The 14273-nt window shown below is 67.2% G+C and overlaps 2 protein-coding genes across 5 annotated transcripts in view; both read right to left on the bottom strand.

Annotated features, from left to right (window-relative positions):
- Nucleotides 1–255: 255 nt before the first annotated feature.
- On the bottom strand, nt 256–3641 carry LOC103300894 (death domain-containing membrane protein NRADD-like). Of its 3 annotated transcripts, none has more exons than XM_028133909.2 (5): nt 3560–3641; nt 2351–2425; nt 1199–1388; nt 947–1089; nt 256–867 (listed from the first exon to the last, which is right to left on the bottom strand). In XM_028133909.2, exons 2-5 carry the CDS (start codon nt 2421–2423, stop codon nt 542–544), a joined length of 732 nt encoding a protein of 243 aa, XP_027989710.2. In that variant the 5' UTR covers nt 2424–2425; nt 3560–3641; the 3' UTR covers nt 256–541. The 3 variants fall into 3 exon arrangements, with proteins under 3 accessions (XP_027989710.2, XP_054585684.1, XP_027989718.2); XM_054729709.1 differs by having other exon boundaries at nt 2351–2417; XM_028133917.2 differs by lacking the exon at nt 3560–3641 and adding an exon at nt 3250–3357.
- A 347-nt stretch (nt 3642–3988) lies between these two features.
- Nucleotides 3989–14273, bottom strand: part of NBEAL2 (neurobeachin like 2) — a 28193-nt gene continuing 17908 nt past the window's right edge. For both annotated transcript variants that reach the window (XM_054729926.1, XM_054729927.1), the window contains 28 exons: nt 13709–14224; nt 12805–12983; nt 12532–12691; nt 12155–12292; nt 11698–12066; nt 11454–11603; nt 11180–11337; nt 10822–10946; nt 10602–10737; nt 10035–10195; nt 9619–9935; nt 9384–9479; nt 8923–9047; nt 8697–8837; nt 8443–8573; nt 7768–7877; nt 7548–7665; nt 7335–7432; nt 7144–7260; nt 6502–6582; nt 6309–6406; nt 6017–6189; nt 5812–5906; nt 5474–5590; nt 5216–5374; nt 4993–5141; nt 4536–4671; nt 3989–4453 (listed from right to left, as the gene is read on the bottom strand). In XM_054729926.1, coding sequence (XP_054585901.1) covers nt 4349–4453; nt 4536–4671; nt 4993–5141; nt 5216–5374; nt 5474–5590; nt 5812–5906; nt 6017–6189; nt 6309–6406; nt 6502–6582; nt 7144–7260; nt 7335–7432; nt 7548–7665; nt 7768–7877; nt 8443–8573; nt 8697–8837; nt 8923–9047; nt 9384–9479; nt 9619–9935; nt 10035–10195; nt 10602–10737; nt 10822–10946; nt 11180–11337; nt 11454–11603; nt 11698–12066; nt 12155–12292; nt 12532–12691; nt 12805–12983; nt 13709–14224 — 4458 coding nt within the window. In that variant the 3' untranslated portion in view covers nt 3989–4348. The remainder of the gene's footprint in view (nt 4454–4535; nt 4672–4992; nt 5142–5215; nt 5375–5473; nt 5591–5811; nt 5907–6016; nt 6190–6308; nt 6407–6501; nt 6583–7143; nt 7261–7334; nt 7433–7547; nt 7666–7767; nt 7878–8442; nt 8574–8696; nt 8838–8922; nt 9048–9383; nt 9480–9618; nt 9936–10034; nt 10196–10601; nt 10738–10821; nt 10947–11179; nt 11338–11453; nt 11604–11697; nt 12067–12154; nt 12293–12531; nt 12692–12804; nt 12984–13708; nt 14225–14273) is intronic.

Here is a 14273-nt window from a genome sequence, read left to right as displayed (position 1 = left end):
GAGGGGAACCTGTGGAACACGCCATCTGGTCTCCAGCGAAGGAGGCTGGAGCTGAGAGTAACAGCCCTGGCACGACCCGCCAGTGCACGGCAGGTGCCGGAGGTGAACTCCGCGCTGAGCCCCACAGCTCCCGCGTCCTGCACGGCCTGCAGCCCAGGTTCCTCCCATAACTCAGGACCCCGTCCTTTGTCAGGGCCTCAGCCTCCTAGCCACCCACTGTCTCACAGGCCCACGGAGCCAGACCGAGCCCGCACAGTAACCCAGAGCTGCCTTTACTATGGATACAAAAGTAGGACAACAGTGAAGGCCAAGGAAGTGGAGCGGATAGGGAGCAGGAGGGCAGACCCACTCCTTCCTGCCCGCTCTGCCATCTCCTGGTTTCTGTCTCAGAGGAACGTGGGGCCAGGGGAGGGGAGTCCCTCCAGAACGGAGCAGGCTGGGCCCACCCATGCCAGGAAGCCCATGGCAGGGAAAGCATGGGAGAGGGCGTGGTGGGGAACACAGGGCTGCACCCCGAGAGGCCAGGCTATGGGGGCCTGGCTCACACCACAGAGCAGCCCTCAGGCGGGAGGCCCAGCACCCGGACCACGTCTTCACGGCCTATGGTGGCCAGGGCGTCCTCCAGCACGCTGAGGGTAGCTCCACTGCCTCCCTGGACAGCCCAGTCCCTCAGCAGGGCACAGGCAGGCCCCTGGCCCCGGGCCACGGCCATGGTCTCCACAGCCTCGGTCTGGTAGCCCAGGCGGCCTGCCAGGCCCTGCCAGCCCTTGTCGGGGTCGCCTGACACTCCCAGGAGCCGCTCCACTTCCTCTTGCTGCTGCCGAGGGAGATGGAGGTAAAGCCGGCGGCCGAGCTCCGGCTGTGGCCCTGGGTGGGAGACACGAGGGTCAGGTGGGCTGGGCGGCGGGCAGAGCGAGGTCCCTGCTCCCCAGGGAAAGGGACTCACCTTGGCCGGGGGCACAGGGCGCCAGGCCACTAGGAGAGTCCAGGAAGACACTGCTCTCCCCGTGCCTCGGGTCCCTGTCGAGGGCGCCCAGCTCTGCAGCCCGCGCTTTGGCCAGCTGCCGTCTCTGTTGATGGGAGCGCCAGCTGTGGGGAGCAGGAGCCCTGCCAACCTGCTCCGACCTTCACTGGGACGGGGAGCTGGCTGGGAGTCCAGACAGGAGGGGTCCCACAGGGCAGTACCCAGGCCACCTACCACTTGAAGGCCACGTAGGCAAGCAGACCGAGGACCACGGTGGCCAGGAGGGCACAGTAGACGGGGATGCTGCTGCCTGCAGCCCCTGGCGGCTCAGGGGGGAATGGGGAGGAGGTATTGCAGGCCGGGCCGCCCCCTTCGCCTACCCACACTCCCTCCTTGTCCCTGTCCTGCTCCTTCCAGGTCTTATCTGTGGAAGAAAGGAAGGACAGGGTCAGGGGCAAGGAATCCAGGCTAGGGTCCCTGGGCAGCCTCACCTAGACTTTGCTCCAAAAGATTTGAAACAATAGTCCCTACTCTGTAGTCAAAAGCTCATACATGCCTGGCCAGCGTGGCTCAGTGGTTGAGCGTCAACCTATGAATCAGGAGGTCATGGCTGGATTCCCAGTCAGGGCACATGCCTGGGTTGTGGGCTCGATCTCGGTAGGGGGTGTGCAGGAGGCAGCCGATCCATGATTCTCATCACTGATGTTTCTCTCTCTTTCTCTCTCTTCCTCTCTAAAATCAATAAATATACATTTTTAAAAAGTGCAGTTTAAGAACCTAGACTAGCATGGTCAGGTAAAACTGAATTATAAAAGCTCACAGCACAGCATCCAGAGCAGACTGGCCGCTTCCCATGCTCATCTCCCATAGCCTCCCCTTTGCTCACCACTCTGCTCACCACCCTTCCCAAAGCTGCCCTTCCTTCTCCGGGCTGGAACCTTCCAGGCGCCTGCACTTGCTGTTCCGCCTTCCCCGCCTCAGTCCGGAAGGGATCTCCTGTGTGGGAAGCTTCCGTGATGGCTCCTGGTTTTCCCCTTTTCTGCCTCTGGTTGCACCTCTTCTGTCTACTGTGGACTGAACTTCATATCCTGTCTTCCCGAACGAGGAGTCTGGACAGTGAGAGCACCTTGACTCACGGCGGTCTCCATGGGGGCCTCCGTGCACAGGAGACCTTGCACACTTTTTGCAAAATGAAGCTGAACTGGAAGGCAAGCAAATGCTGCTGCTTCCTTCCTTCTGCCTGGAGACCAGCTGCTCCCACAGCGCGTGCAGGCAGGGCACCGCGGACAAGCACTCCAGAGCCCATGACGGAACTTGTGTGTGACCTGCCTACCTGGGCTACCTTCCATCCTGCCCAGCGCCCAAAGTGGGTCAGGAGGTGCTTACCCCCATGGACCGTGCCGTCCCGGTGGCTGGCGTGCGGCATCGCTCTGCCAGCGGGTGCTCCCAGGGGCTGCATCTCTTCGTGGAGAAGGGGTTGGAGTGTTAGGGGCAGTGCCCAGGCATGGAGCTGGGGGACCTCTCTAAGGCCCCAGGAGCTATGTGTAGGGACACGGGGGTAAAGCGATACCACAGGCCTGATGTCGGGGGTCCCTCTCCTGGCTCACTCCATCCTGATTCCCTCCAGGGCTGGCTGACCCCCCACACGCCCACTCATCGATCTGGACCAGTTTTCTCTCGTGTCAAGTGGAGTGCAGGTGAGAGAACTGGCCCCAGCTGGCCGAGAGGAGGCAGGATGCAGCTCAGGAGGGAGGCGGGCAGGTGGGCAACTCAGAGTCCAGGGATGGCATGGAAGGACCAGGGAGATGCCCACCCCGTCCCAGCCCCATTACTGGCTGGTGGGAAGCCAGAAACCCAGCACCCTAGGCCCTCCCGGAGTGACTGTTCCCACTCCTGCCTCCAGTGTGCCCAGCCCTCCCCTCCTGCTGAGGATGGACACCAGGGTGCTGTGGGTCCAGCAAGGTCACAGGGCATATGGGCCAGAGGCCAGAAACCTGAATGACAGGACCACTCAATCCAGGACCCATCTGGACCTACTGGGCTGATCCTGCTGGGACCCACCTCCGGAGGCCTGGGGAGCAGAGGCCCAGTCTGCACTAAGCAAGGATCATGTCGGGACAAGGGATGAAGAGCCTGGGGAAGCCCCCCACCCCCCAGGCCACGCTCGCTTCCTGGCACGAGGCCTGCGCCCATGCTTACGGGGAATGCACAGTTGGCAAGTGGGTCTGGGACAGAGGCTGCCAGCCGCAGGCCCTGCCACGTGTCGGGGTGTATGTGTCACTTACCGCATGAGGGCCTTTCTGGGGTGCTGGCTGACCCCGGTTGGTGGGTGAGCCTGTGACTGGGTCTTATGTCTGCCTGACCCACCTCGAGCTGCGGCGCTGAAGCCTCTACCGCCCCACACCACGCACCCGTCCGGGGGCCCACACAGTGCCACACCCCGCACGCCCACACCCGCCCGGCTTCCCGCACGCATTCCAACACGGGCGCGGCACCACCGCAGGACCGCGGGTCTCCGGGCGGGTGCAGAGGCAGCTCTCGGACCCGCTCCTGACCTGCGGCGGCCAACCCCCTGCGGGCCCCAGATCCGCTCACCCTGGCGGGGCCGGGCCTCTGAGCTTCCCAAGGGCCGGCCGAGGAGACCCTGTGGAATCCCGGGGAGGCAGAGGCGGCGCGAGGAAGGGCACGGAGGGGGCGGGGAGGGCGGGGCTGGGCGGGGCGGAGGGCCTCGCAACGCCCCAAAGAGGATCGCGCAGACGCGCCCACCCTTCGCTGGGCCCGGAAGGCGGGAGCGCACGGATGCCTGCAGGGCGGCCACGTGGAGGACTGAGTGCGAGCACGAGCCGGGAGAACGGCCGGCAGGGCAGGGGCCCGAGGGGCAGGTCGGGGCGGCTGGGGAAACTGAGGCCACAGGGAGGAGCGAGCTGCCCCGGAGGGCTCACGACCAGGGGTCCCGCGTCCTAATGGACCCGGGCGGGCTGAGCCGCGCGCGCGCAAACTCGGGAGGCGGAGCAGCTACAAAACTAGGCCACGTTTATTGCCGAGAACGGGAGCGGGGCCGCCTTGGGGTTAAGGCCACGGCCGGTCCCTGTGCTGCCGGAACGGGGCTCGGGAGGCTGGGTTCCCCGCCCCAGACTCTGCAGAAAGTGCTGTGCGGTCCCTGGGGCCAGGGCCGGGATTCCGGATGCCCCTCTGCCGGCGAGGGGCGGGACTTCCGGGAGTGACTCCGCCCGCCAATCCCTGAGCTGGGTGGGGGTGAGGTACCGCCCACCCCGAGTGCCAGCTGACAGCTCCGCTGACTCCTGGGCGGGGCCTCCGTGTGGGCGGGCCCGCGCTGGGGCGGGGCCTCCGGTGGGCGGGGCCGCGCTGGGGCGGGACAGGCGGTCAGCGCGCCTCCTCCGGTTTGTACTCCGTCTCCCCAGAGGACACCTGCGAGATGCGCCGCGAGGAGGACCGCCAGAGTTTCCGAGCGAACTGGCTGCTGCGCACCTGGGGGGAGGGGCGGGTGGGGTCAGCCAAGCCCATCACTCCCCGCCCCATTCGAGCCCCCCTGCCCCGCCCTTGTCCTCACCTTAGAGGGCTGCCCCGCGCCCACCACGATAAGCTTGCCATCCTCCAGCCCCACAAGTACGTGGCTGCGCTCCTTGGTCACAGCCATGCTGCGGATGGGCACCTTCATGGGCAGGGGAGGCGCAGCCGGAAGCAGTCTGGAGGGAGGGAAGGAGGGGATACCCGGACTCGAAACGGCAAGGCAGCTTGGCAGCCAGCAGACTCTTCATTCTCCTAAATGCCCTGTTTGCCCTCATGCTCAATTGAAACCCTGATTCAGGAAGAGATCTCCCACGGATGTGTGGCTAAGAGAGGCCAAGGGCGAGGTCTCCCTAGTGGGGGGCGGGGAGTCAGGGACAGGACTTGCAGGACGTGCCCATGAGCGTGCAAAGAGGGTGTGGGTCCACAGGGGCACCTCCTGGTGCCTCTGCCAATGGCCACCCCCGAGGGACCATGACCCCATAGACAGTGGGGCTCACTTGTTCAGGTGGAGGATGTGCAGGGCACACTGGGCCGTGCCCAGCAGAACAAAGTCTTCCGTCACCGCCAGGGCGGTGGGCTGCTCCACCAGGGGCAGGGAAGCCCGCAGCCTCCCGTTCACCGAGTACAGGTGCAAGGAGTAGGTGACCTGGGAGAAGCAGGAGGTGTCAGCAAGCACAGAATCCCAACCACCCGTCTTGACTGGGTGCCCCTTTCCCATACCTGAGCCCCCAGACGTTCCCGCGCCGAGCTCTGTACCACGATCTGGCCCTCAGACCCCAGCGCCAGGTGGGACACAGGTCCGGGCAACATGGCCCCCGGGGGCCGTAGTGCCGCTACAAACTGGCCACGGCGCACAGTGTGGATGATCACAGCTCCATCCTGTAGGAAGGCAGCTTAGGGTGCTAGGCAGGGGGCTCTGGGTTCCAGAGGCAGCGCCCAGCAAACTCAGCCCCCCCCCCGCCCCAGGCATACACAGACCTCCGATCCAGACACAGCCATGTCAAGTTCCGTGCTGATGGCCACACAACTCACGGCAGCTTCGTGCCCGTATAGGACCTGTATAGGCTTTGATGCCAGTCCCACCGAGAGACCACCCTGTAGGAACCCAGGGCTGTCTCAGGCCTGGGGGCACCCCATTATCCAGGCCCCTGAACGAGGAGGCTAAGGCTCAGGAGCGTGAGGGGACTGGGTAAAACCAGAGAGCTCGAGGGTCGTGGAGGGAAGGGGACGAGAGGAGCAGGACTAGAAGCCTGCTGAGGGGTAGGCGGGCGGCAGGTCTGACTAGGGGGGCCCCCCAAGCTGCCCGCCCGGCTCACCTGGTGCAGGAGCTGCCACACCATGCAGGTGGTGTCCCGGGAGCCCGAGATGAGGTAGATGCCGCAGGTGTCCAGCGCGAGGCAGGTCACTATGTCTGCGCGGGCGGGGAAGGTCCCAGCAGAACAGAGCGTCACGCCTCTCTGGCCAGCCTCTAGCACACTGCCCGCCCCGCCCCGCCCCGCCCCAGCTTCACGGCGCTCATACCAAGGTGGCGGTTGATCTGGCTCAACAGCTTGCCTCGCGGGAGCGCGGTCACGCAGAGGCTGCCGTCCCAGTGGCCACCACTGAATAGCAGCTTTCCGTCAGGGGCTACTGCCAGGGCTTGCCCGCTCACACCGCTGCCCGGTACCCAGGGGCCACTCAGCAGCCGCTGCCCCCTGACCCAAGGAAGGGAAGGACAGGTGAGGCCGGGGTCCCGAGGCCCTCGGGGTCCTCGGCCAGACCCAGCGGCTGGCCAGCGTTCCGCTTCGGGGACCCCCCGCCGTAGCCCTCTCACTTGGTGGAGTCTTTGATGAACCTGAAGTAGTTGCTTATGTTGCGGTCATAGGGCGACCAGCTGTGGGTGCCCAGCAGCCCGTTGGCACTCACGGTCACCTGCGAGCAAGGGGGGCAGAGGCAGGTTTGGGGTGCAGTCGGGGGGTGGGGTGGGGGGTGGGCGGGGCCGGTGGCTTCCTGCCCAGCGCACTTACCAGCAGGTCTGGGGTCATGGAGGAGTGGAGCTGCCGGTGGGGAACCACGGCCAGCACCAGGGGCACGCCGTCGCTGATGAGCTGTGGGCCGAGGGCAGGCGGGCTGTGTCCGAGGCCAGCCAGCGCCCCTACACCACCGGCTCCCTGGGCGCCGCTGCCTCCTTTACCCTCCGCCCCCAGAGGCCCCAGGCTGGGGGTCCCAGAGGCCCAGGTCCCACCGGGAAACACGTGGGAGACCAGTGGGTCTTCAGGGGGCACCTCAGAACGTGAGTGAGAAGCTGGGACGGACAGGGCCTCAAGCTCGGCCCACCCACCCCGTCACTCCCTGTCCCCACAGCCTGCGGGCAGGAGAGGGCAGCCTGAGAAATGCCCCCCCAGGCCCAGGGCGTTCTGGGACGCAGACAGGAAGGGAGGGAGTGTCCATGCAGATGCCCTCCCTCCGGTCTCCCTGAGGCCCCCAGAGGTGCTGTGTCCGGGCCTTTTCCTGCCCAGCTGCACGCCCACGGCCCTCTGGTTTCCCAAGGTGCCTTAGAATCAGTTGCCCTGATGTAGGTCTGCCATCTGCCCCAAGCGGCTGGTAAGGACAACAGCAGGTTAACCTCACTTCCGAGAGCAGGACGCCGAGGCCCCGCCTCCTCTCACCTCCGCGAAGAAGGCCCTGAGCTGGTCCAGGTGCTGGAAGATGCTGGGCGAGCTCGTGTCCAGGCGTGCGAGGCGCTGGGCTGCTTCCTCCGCGGAGAGCCGGGCTGGATGCGGCTCCTGCGGGCGAGCGGCCAGTTGGCTCCGTCCGTGGCCTGGACATCCCTGCCCGCGGGCCTCCGCGCGGGCCTTACCTTGAGCAGCTGACAGGGAGTCTGCCCGAAGTTGCTGATAATGCCCTCCAGAGCCTTCCGTTCCCGCTCGTCTGTCACCTGGTCCAGGTCCACAGCCCCTGGCGGGCAGACCAAGCAGTCAGGACTCCTCTGTGCTCTCTGCCTCTACGCTGCCTCCCCGCGCCCAGCCTCCACGTGCGCCCAGCCTCCACGGGAGCCCAGGGCACTGCCCACCCTCATAGGTGCAGTAATAGAAGATGTTGAGGGCCTCCTCCGCGGCCGGGCCCCGCTGCTTGTAGCCAAAGATGAGGTCAATCCATTCATGCAAGTGGGTGGACACGTATTCCGACTCCTGGGGATGGACGGGGAGGGGCGGTCAGTCCAGGGACAGACAGCTAACCCCGAACCCTGGCCTCCAACCCCGGCTGCCCGGCTGTATGGCTCCTGTCCTCACCAGGGCCTGGCGGTGCTGCTGGATGAAGTCCTCAGGGGAGCTGGCCCACGGGGGCAGCACCACGTCGCCTACCTTCTCGTTGGTCAGCTGGAGGCAGCCCAGGTCAAAGCCTGGGACAGAGGACTGGTCAGTCAGCTGTCTTCACCCCTCCCCGGCCCACGTCTCCTTCCCCTCCACGCCTGCTCCCCCTCCCCCACCTCCTTCCCCACCACACCTGCCCCCCACCCCCACCTCCTTCCCCACCACACCTGTCCCCTCCCCCACCTCCTTCCCCACCACACCTGCCCCCCACCCCCACCTCCTTCCCCACCACACCTGCCCCCCACCCCCACCTCCTTCCCCACCACACCTGCCCCCCACCCCCACCTCCTTCCCCACCACACCTGCCCCCACCCCACCTCCTTCCCCACCACACCTGCCCCCCCCCCACCTCCTTCCCCACCACACCTGCTCCCCACCCCCACCTCCTTCCCCACCACACCTGCTCCCCCACCCCCACCTCCTTCCCCACCACACCTGCCCCCCCTTCCCCATCTCCTTCCCCACCACACCTGCCCTCCACCCCCACCTCCTTCCCCACCACACCTGCCCCCCTCCCCCACCTCCTTCCCCACCACACCTGCTCCTGTGCCCCGGCCGCCCAGCCCGCGTCTGCATCCCCACACCAGTGCCTACCGTTCTGGTTCTCCAGGAAGTCGGGGAAGTAGAAGAATTCTGGGATGAGCTCCTTCACGTCGGCCAGGCTGTCCAGGCGGGCCTGCCAGGCCGCCGCCACCGAGTGGAACTGCCGGTCAGAGCAGTCGAAGCTGGGGAGGGGCACGGGCCAAAGTGAGGGGTGACGGCGGGGGAGGACCTGCCTCTTCCCCTCATCGCTGGCCTCCCCCCCCCCGCGGCCACCTGCCCGCCCCCCCCCCCGCCCCGGGCCGCACCGGCCACTCTGCAGCTGGACGTGCAGCGAGGTGAAGGGTTCCATGCGGATGAGGTAGTGCATCACGCCCGCTGCGTTGGAATAGTGGGTGCCGTAGTGGAACTTGTCAATGGTGCCCGCTGGGTCCTCGAAGCTCTCGTACCTGGAGTCACAATTGGGGGGGGGGGGTCGGCAGAAGCCCTCCCGGAGCCTGTCCCGCCCGAGCCCAGCCTTGCCCACATGCTCACTTCTCCCTCACGAGCTGGGCGTGCTTGGGGTTCACCACACCGATGGGCCTGGACAGGTCCCGGAAGACGGCTGGGTTGCTGAGGTCCAGGGTGGGGGACACGTAGTCCTGTAGGACCCAGGGGAACTGGCCGCCCACCCGGGCAGGAGCTGCATGAGGGTCCTGATGGCCTCCCTGCCCGCTCTGCCCTGCCCTCACCCGCAGGAAGATGGGCAGAGCCCACAGGTGGGGACCCACTTGGAGAGGCCACAGGGGAGCAGGACGGACTGCCTTCCGGGGAAACAGGCCAGGAGGGGACCAGAGGGGGCTGTGTGTGTGTGTGTGTGTGTGGGAAGGGGTGGCAGGAACAGAGGCCAGGGCTTAGGCAACACCGACCTAGGACCAGGCTCAGGGCGTGGCCCCCATCAGTGCCTACACTTGGGTGAACGGGCTGGCGGGTGGAGGTACGGAGCGGGCTCTCACCACAGGGTACTGAGACAAGTCGTTGTACGTCCGCCCGGCGATGGTGTTGAGCTGCATCAGATACTCGAAATTGGATATTTCCCGCTGGACCCATTTCTGGGGGGAGGGGAGGAGGGGAGGAGCGCAGGGCAGGCAAGAGGTGAGCCAGTGGAGGGGTCCAGCGCGCCTCCCAACCACAGGGCCGCGACCCCCCCCCCACCCCTCACCCCGCACCCCCCACAGCCCGGGCTCCCACCTGGGTGAGGCCCGAGGCTCGCAGCATCTCCTGCGGGGAGCGGCTGCTCAGGTAGCCTTGGGCAGGCGGCCGCAGGCGCAGGAGCCACTTGTACACCTGGTTGCGCATCTGGGTGTGGGGCGGGACGGAGCAGGGCTGAGGCCTGGGGGCCGGGCCCGGAGAGGAGGCTGCCGTCCCGCCCACCTTGCAGGGGAAGTTGAGGAAGTAGTTGGCCTGGTCGATGAAGAAGAGCTCAAGCGCGGAACGGCGCAGGTTGAAGCGCCGCAGGTAGACCTCGCGCAGCTGGGCCAGCGGCCGCCGGAAGTCGTGACCGATGCCTGCCAGGGCGGAGAGCGGGTGCAGGAGTCGCTCGGCCTGGCCCCAGCGGACCCGCCACCCCTGCCCGCCCTCCCTCCTCGCAGCTTCCCCAGGCGCACCCTCCTCGGTTTCCACACGCTCGGCGCTGCCGTCGTAGAAGTATATGTGCTGCGTGGTGACCTCCAGCAGCCCCGGCACCACGGCCACCACCGTGACCAGCTGGCATTCAGCCGACAGCACCAGCTTCTCATGCTGCTCGTCCAGTTCCGCCGCCTCCATCCTGCGGGGCAGCGCCCACCTCAGGCCCTCGGCTCTGGGACTCCCTTCCCAGCAAGCCCAAGGAGCACGCTCCTCCGAGGGCCGTCCAGTCAGAGGGGAGGAGGAGCCGCTCAGGGTCCAGACTGGCCCAGGTCCTGCCCCTGGGTCTCTGAATGTCCTGCCAGGACACCGTGTGCCCAGCTTCCCCTCGCTCTGGCCCTCCCCGCTCCGTGGGCCCCATCCTGGGATGGCTGTGTCTCAGTCCAGCTCTGGGTGCCCAGCCGTGGAAGAGGGACACCTTTCTGTGCCACACCTCTCGCCAGCCCCACCGGGTTCGGGGCAGTTTTGCCCTTCGGGGGTGTTTTGCCCTGCGGCAGAGGGCACGGACTCGGGACGCGGGCCCCGGCCGCTCTCCCAGCCCCACTCACGCAGTCTCCAGGGAGGCCAGCTCATCCTCGCCCAGCTGGTCTTCCGGCAGCTCCTCGGGCGCGGAGCTGACTTTGGCCTCTTTGGTTACTGCCAGAGGCAGCGCCGCCTCCTCGGTGGGTGTCAGGGGGGCCTCGCCTGCAACGAGCCCACGGGTGTTCAGCCAGAAACGGACCGGGCAGCGTGTGAGGTCGGGCGGACCCAACTGGCTCACCCTCTCACCTAGGTTGTCGCGGAGGGCACTGGCTTCCAGGTGAGCGTTGAAGTGATGGTTGGGCACCAGCTTCAGACGCATGCGTGAGTACGTCTCGGCCCTGGACATCTTCCACCGGGGCGTGGGCGGGTCCCTGCAGAGACACCCCAGGACAGGTGGTTCCTCCCAGGCCTCCCCCAAAGGCAGGCAGCCAGGCTCTCCAGGTCCCTTCCTCCCTCCCAATGCCCGCCCCTTCCCAGCCTTGCCCACCGAGGACCCCGCCCCGCCCACCGAGGGCCCCGCCCACCAAGGACCCCGCCCCGCCCACCTGAGGGCCCGCCCCGCCCACCGAGGGCCCCGCCCCGCCCACCTGAGGGCCCCGCCCACCTGAGGGCCCAGGCCCCGCAGGGGCTGGAGAGGCGCCGCCACAAGGCGCCCCAGTGCAGCAGCGCCGTGGAGAGCTGCGCCGCCTGCTGCTTCTGCGCCGCTCCGTAGCGCAGCCCCTCCTGGCGCGCCCGCCGCTGCACGGGCTCCAGCACCAGCTCCTGGGGGAGGGCGGGGCGAGCGAGGGTGAGTCCCAGGGCCGCGTGCCGTCCCCCGGGTCGGGAGGCTCCGGGTTGGGGCGCGGTGAGGTGCAGCTCCAGGCCCGCCACACACGCACCTGGAAAGCCTGGCTGCTGTGTGCGCGCTCCCGCTGGCGCCGCTGCCCGCTGCTCATGAGCGTGTCGTAGCACGAGTTCCAGAAGCCGGACATGAGGTCGTGGCTCTTGGCGTAGGTGTCCATCTCGAACTGGGACATGGTGGGCTGCACCTGGGGATTGAGGGGGATTGAGGGGAAGGAGGCCAGCGCTCGACGTGGGCTCCCGGCCCCCCGCTTCTCCTCCCGCGCCCTCGCCTCCGGGCACCTGCTTGTCGATGAAGTGGCGCCATTCGGGGGTGGCACAGAAGGCCTGGAAGTCCTCAAAGAAGGTGGGGCTGCCGTTGGTGGGCGGCAGGGAAGGCAGCCCCCACTGCAGCCCCAGAGGCCCGTAGGCGCGGTCCAGCAGCGTCCGCACCAGCGGCACCAGCCAGGAGCAGCGCTCCCCAGAGGCGGCCGCCGTGGTCGGGGGCTCCCGGTCCTCCCGGTCCTCCGTGGCCGCCTCGCAGCGGGAGGCGTTCAGTGCCCGAGCCAGCGCCGCCTCCAGCTTGGAGAGCACGTAGCAGGCTTCCTCCCGGCGCATGGGCACCGCGGTCTGCAGCAGCGAGTGCAGCCTCACATAGGCCTGGGCGTGCAGCTGAGGGCACAAGGCAAGTGTGGGTGCTCCCCAAGTCCCCCAGAGCTCCCCATGGCCGCGCCCCTCCCCACACCCACCCAGCCCTCACCTGTGGGTCCTCCAACAGGATGTAGCCCAGCACGAGGTGCAGGCCAATCTGTGCCATCTCTCGGAGATCCGCCGTGCCGTTGGCCAGGTGGGACCAGGCTCCCAGGCGGTCGAGCAGGTTGCACACACCTTCAAAGAGCTGCCACACAGCACCCAGCAGCCATCACCCATGGGGACGGAGCAAGGTAAGGGTGGGGCAGGGGCCAGGGGGGGCTCACACAGACAGACAAGTCCATGCTCAGACACCCGTGTGGACCCACCCGGAACGGCACACATGTCCACCTGGGACTGCACACGTCCACCCGGGACTGCACACACGTCCACCCTCCCCCCGGACGCCTGCAGACTCAGAGTGCGTGAGCTCACACGGCCCCGCACCTTCTCACTCCACAGCTCCTGGTTGCCATGGCCCTCGGAGCACAGGAAGTCCTGCAGCAGGCGCAGCAGCCAGAGCACCTGCCGGGTGAGGCTGGCCAGGCCCGCGGCCGAGGCCTCCTTGATGTCGCTCAGGGCTGACTCCAGCATCATCTCCAGGAGGCTGGGGACGGGCGAGGGGCTCCGGCGTCAGCCTGCTGCCTGCCCTCCCCTCCCCGCCTGCCTGCCCTCCCCGCAGGCCTCCGGAAGGCCCCGCCCCCCCGGGACGCCCCTCACCTGCGCTTGATGCAGTCTGGGGGGCGCACCAGTGTGGCCGAGGCCCCCAGCTGGGTGAGCACCGAGAAGACCTGGCCACGTTCCCGCCAGGCGGCCTCGTCGCTGTCCTCCACGCCCCGCCACGTCACCAGGAACAGCATGTTGGTGAGCAGGTTGCACAGCTCCTCCTCGGGGGGCTGCTGTGGGCCAGGTGGGTGGTGCGAGGTGTGGGCCGGGGCCGGGGGGTCAGAGTGACCTCATGCTCTGCCAGTCAGCACCCCTTGCCCACCACTCGTAGGGACAGAGCATTCAGCCAATAGATGGCCTGGCTCTGAGGCCGAGAAGAATGGTGCCGAGGCCTCAGCCGCTGCCTGGATTCCTGGGAGGATCCCGGGGTTTCAGTGACCCCTAAGACACGCCTAGGCGGCTCACAAAATTAGATTTCAGTCCTCACAGGCCTCAAGACCTGCCCTGGAGCCCAGCTCAGTGGTTGAGCGTCGACCTATGAACCTGGTCAGGGCACAGTTCAATTCCTAGTCAGGGCACAGGCCCGGGTTGCGGGCTCAATCCCCAGTGGGGGGCGTGCAGGAGGCAGCTGATCCATGCTTCTCTCTCATCATTGATGTTTCTGTCTCTCCTCTGAAATCAATAATGATACATGAAAATAAAAAAAAAAGAACTGCGCTGGAACGCTTTGGAAAGGTGCCATAGAATAAACAGAGGCCGAACTCGAGGCCCAGAAGCACCAGGCAGGACCCGAAGGGCTGTCCACGGACCCTGCAAAGCCCTGCCCTGTGCTGGGACCCCTCTGGCGGCTGCAGCCCGATGTCAGGCAGGGCTACACCGTCGAAAGGCTGCCTGCCTGCCGCGTGCCGAGAGGTGTCCCCCCGAGTGCCAGACAGTGGCAGAGGGGGGCCCGCCTCACCTGGGGGTTGCTGGTGTTGGAGGTGTCATCCCCACTGGTGGTGGGCTCCGGGAGGCTGCCGTCCCCCAGCACGTTGGAGAGACTGGAGCTGTGGCGGCCCTGGGCAGCGGGGAAGGGCCGGGGCCCGTCCAGCGGGGAGGGCGTGCCCGGCTGGCTGGCTGGAGTAAGGGTCCCGCTGCTGCCGTTGCCGCCACCTGCGATGTTGCCCGAGTCCACGCTGGACCGTTCCAGGCCCAGGTCCAAGGGTGGGGAGAATGGGGAGAGCGCCTGGTAAAAGGCATCGGGGTCGGGGCAGGGGGCCTCCGAGGGCAGGAAGACGTCCGAAGAGTCGGGGGACTCGGTGGATGGCTTGGGCGAGGCTGGCTCTGGGGAGGCGGGCAGCTCCGAGGGGAAGGGCAGGGGGCTGCCGGCCGTGGCGGCCTCCAGCACGTACAGCCGGGTCAGGACGTCCTGCCAGCCAGCCTGCCGGGCCAGCAGCCGCACGACGTCGGGCTGCCCGTAGAAGAGGTGGAAGAGCTGCGGGCCAGGGCACCGAGAGTGAGGGGCTCGCCGGAGAGATCTGCCC

This window comes from Eptesicus fuscus, chromosome 18 (genome assembly GCF_027574615.1).
Source record: "Eptesicus fuscus isolate TK198812 chromosome 18, DD_ASM_mEF_20220401, whole genome shotgun sequence".
NCBI classification, from domain to species: Eukaryota; Metazoa; Chordata; class Mammalia; order Chiroptera; family Vespertilionidae; genus Eptesicus; species Eptesicus fuscus.
This window is presented reverse-complemented; position numbering and strand designations above follow the sequence as displayed.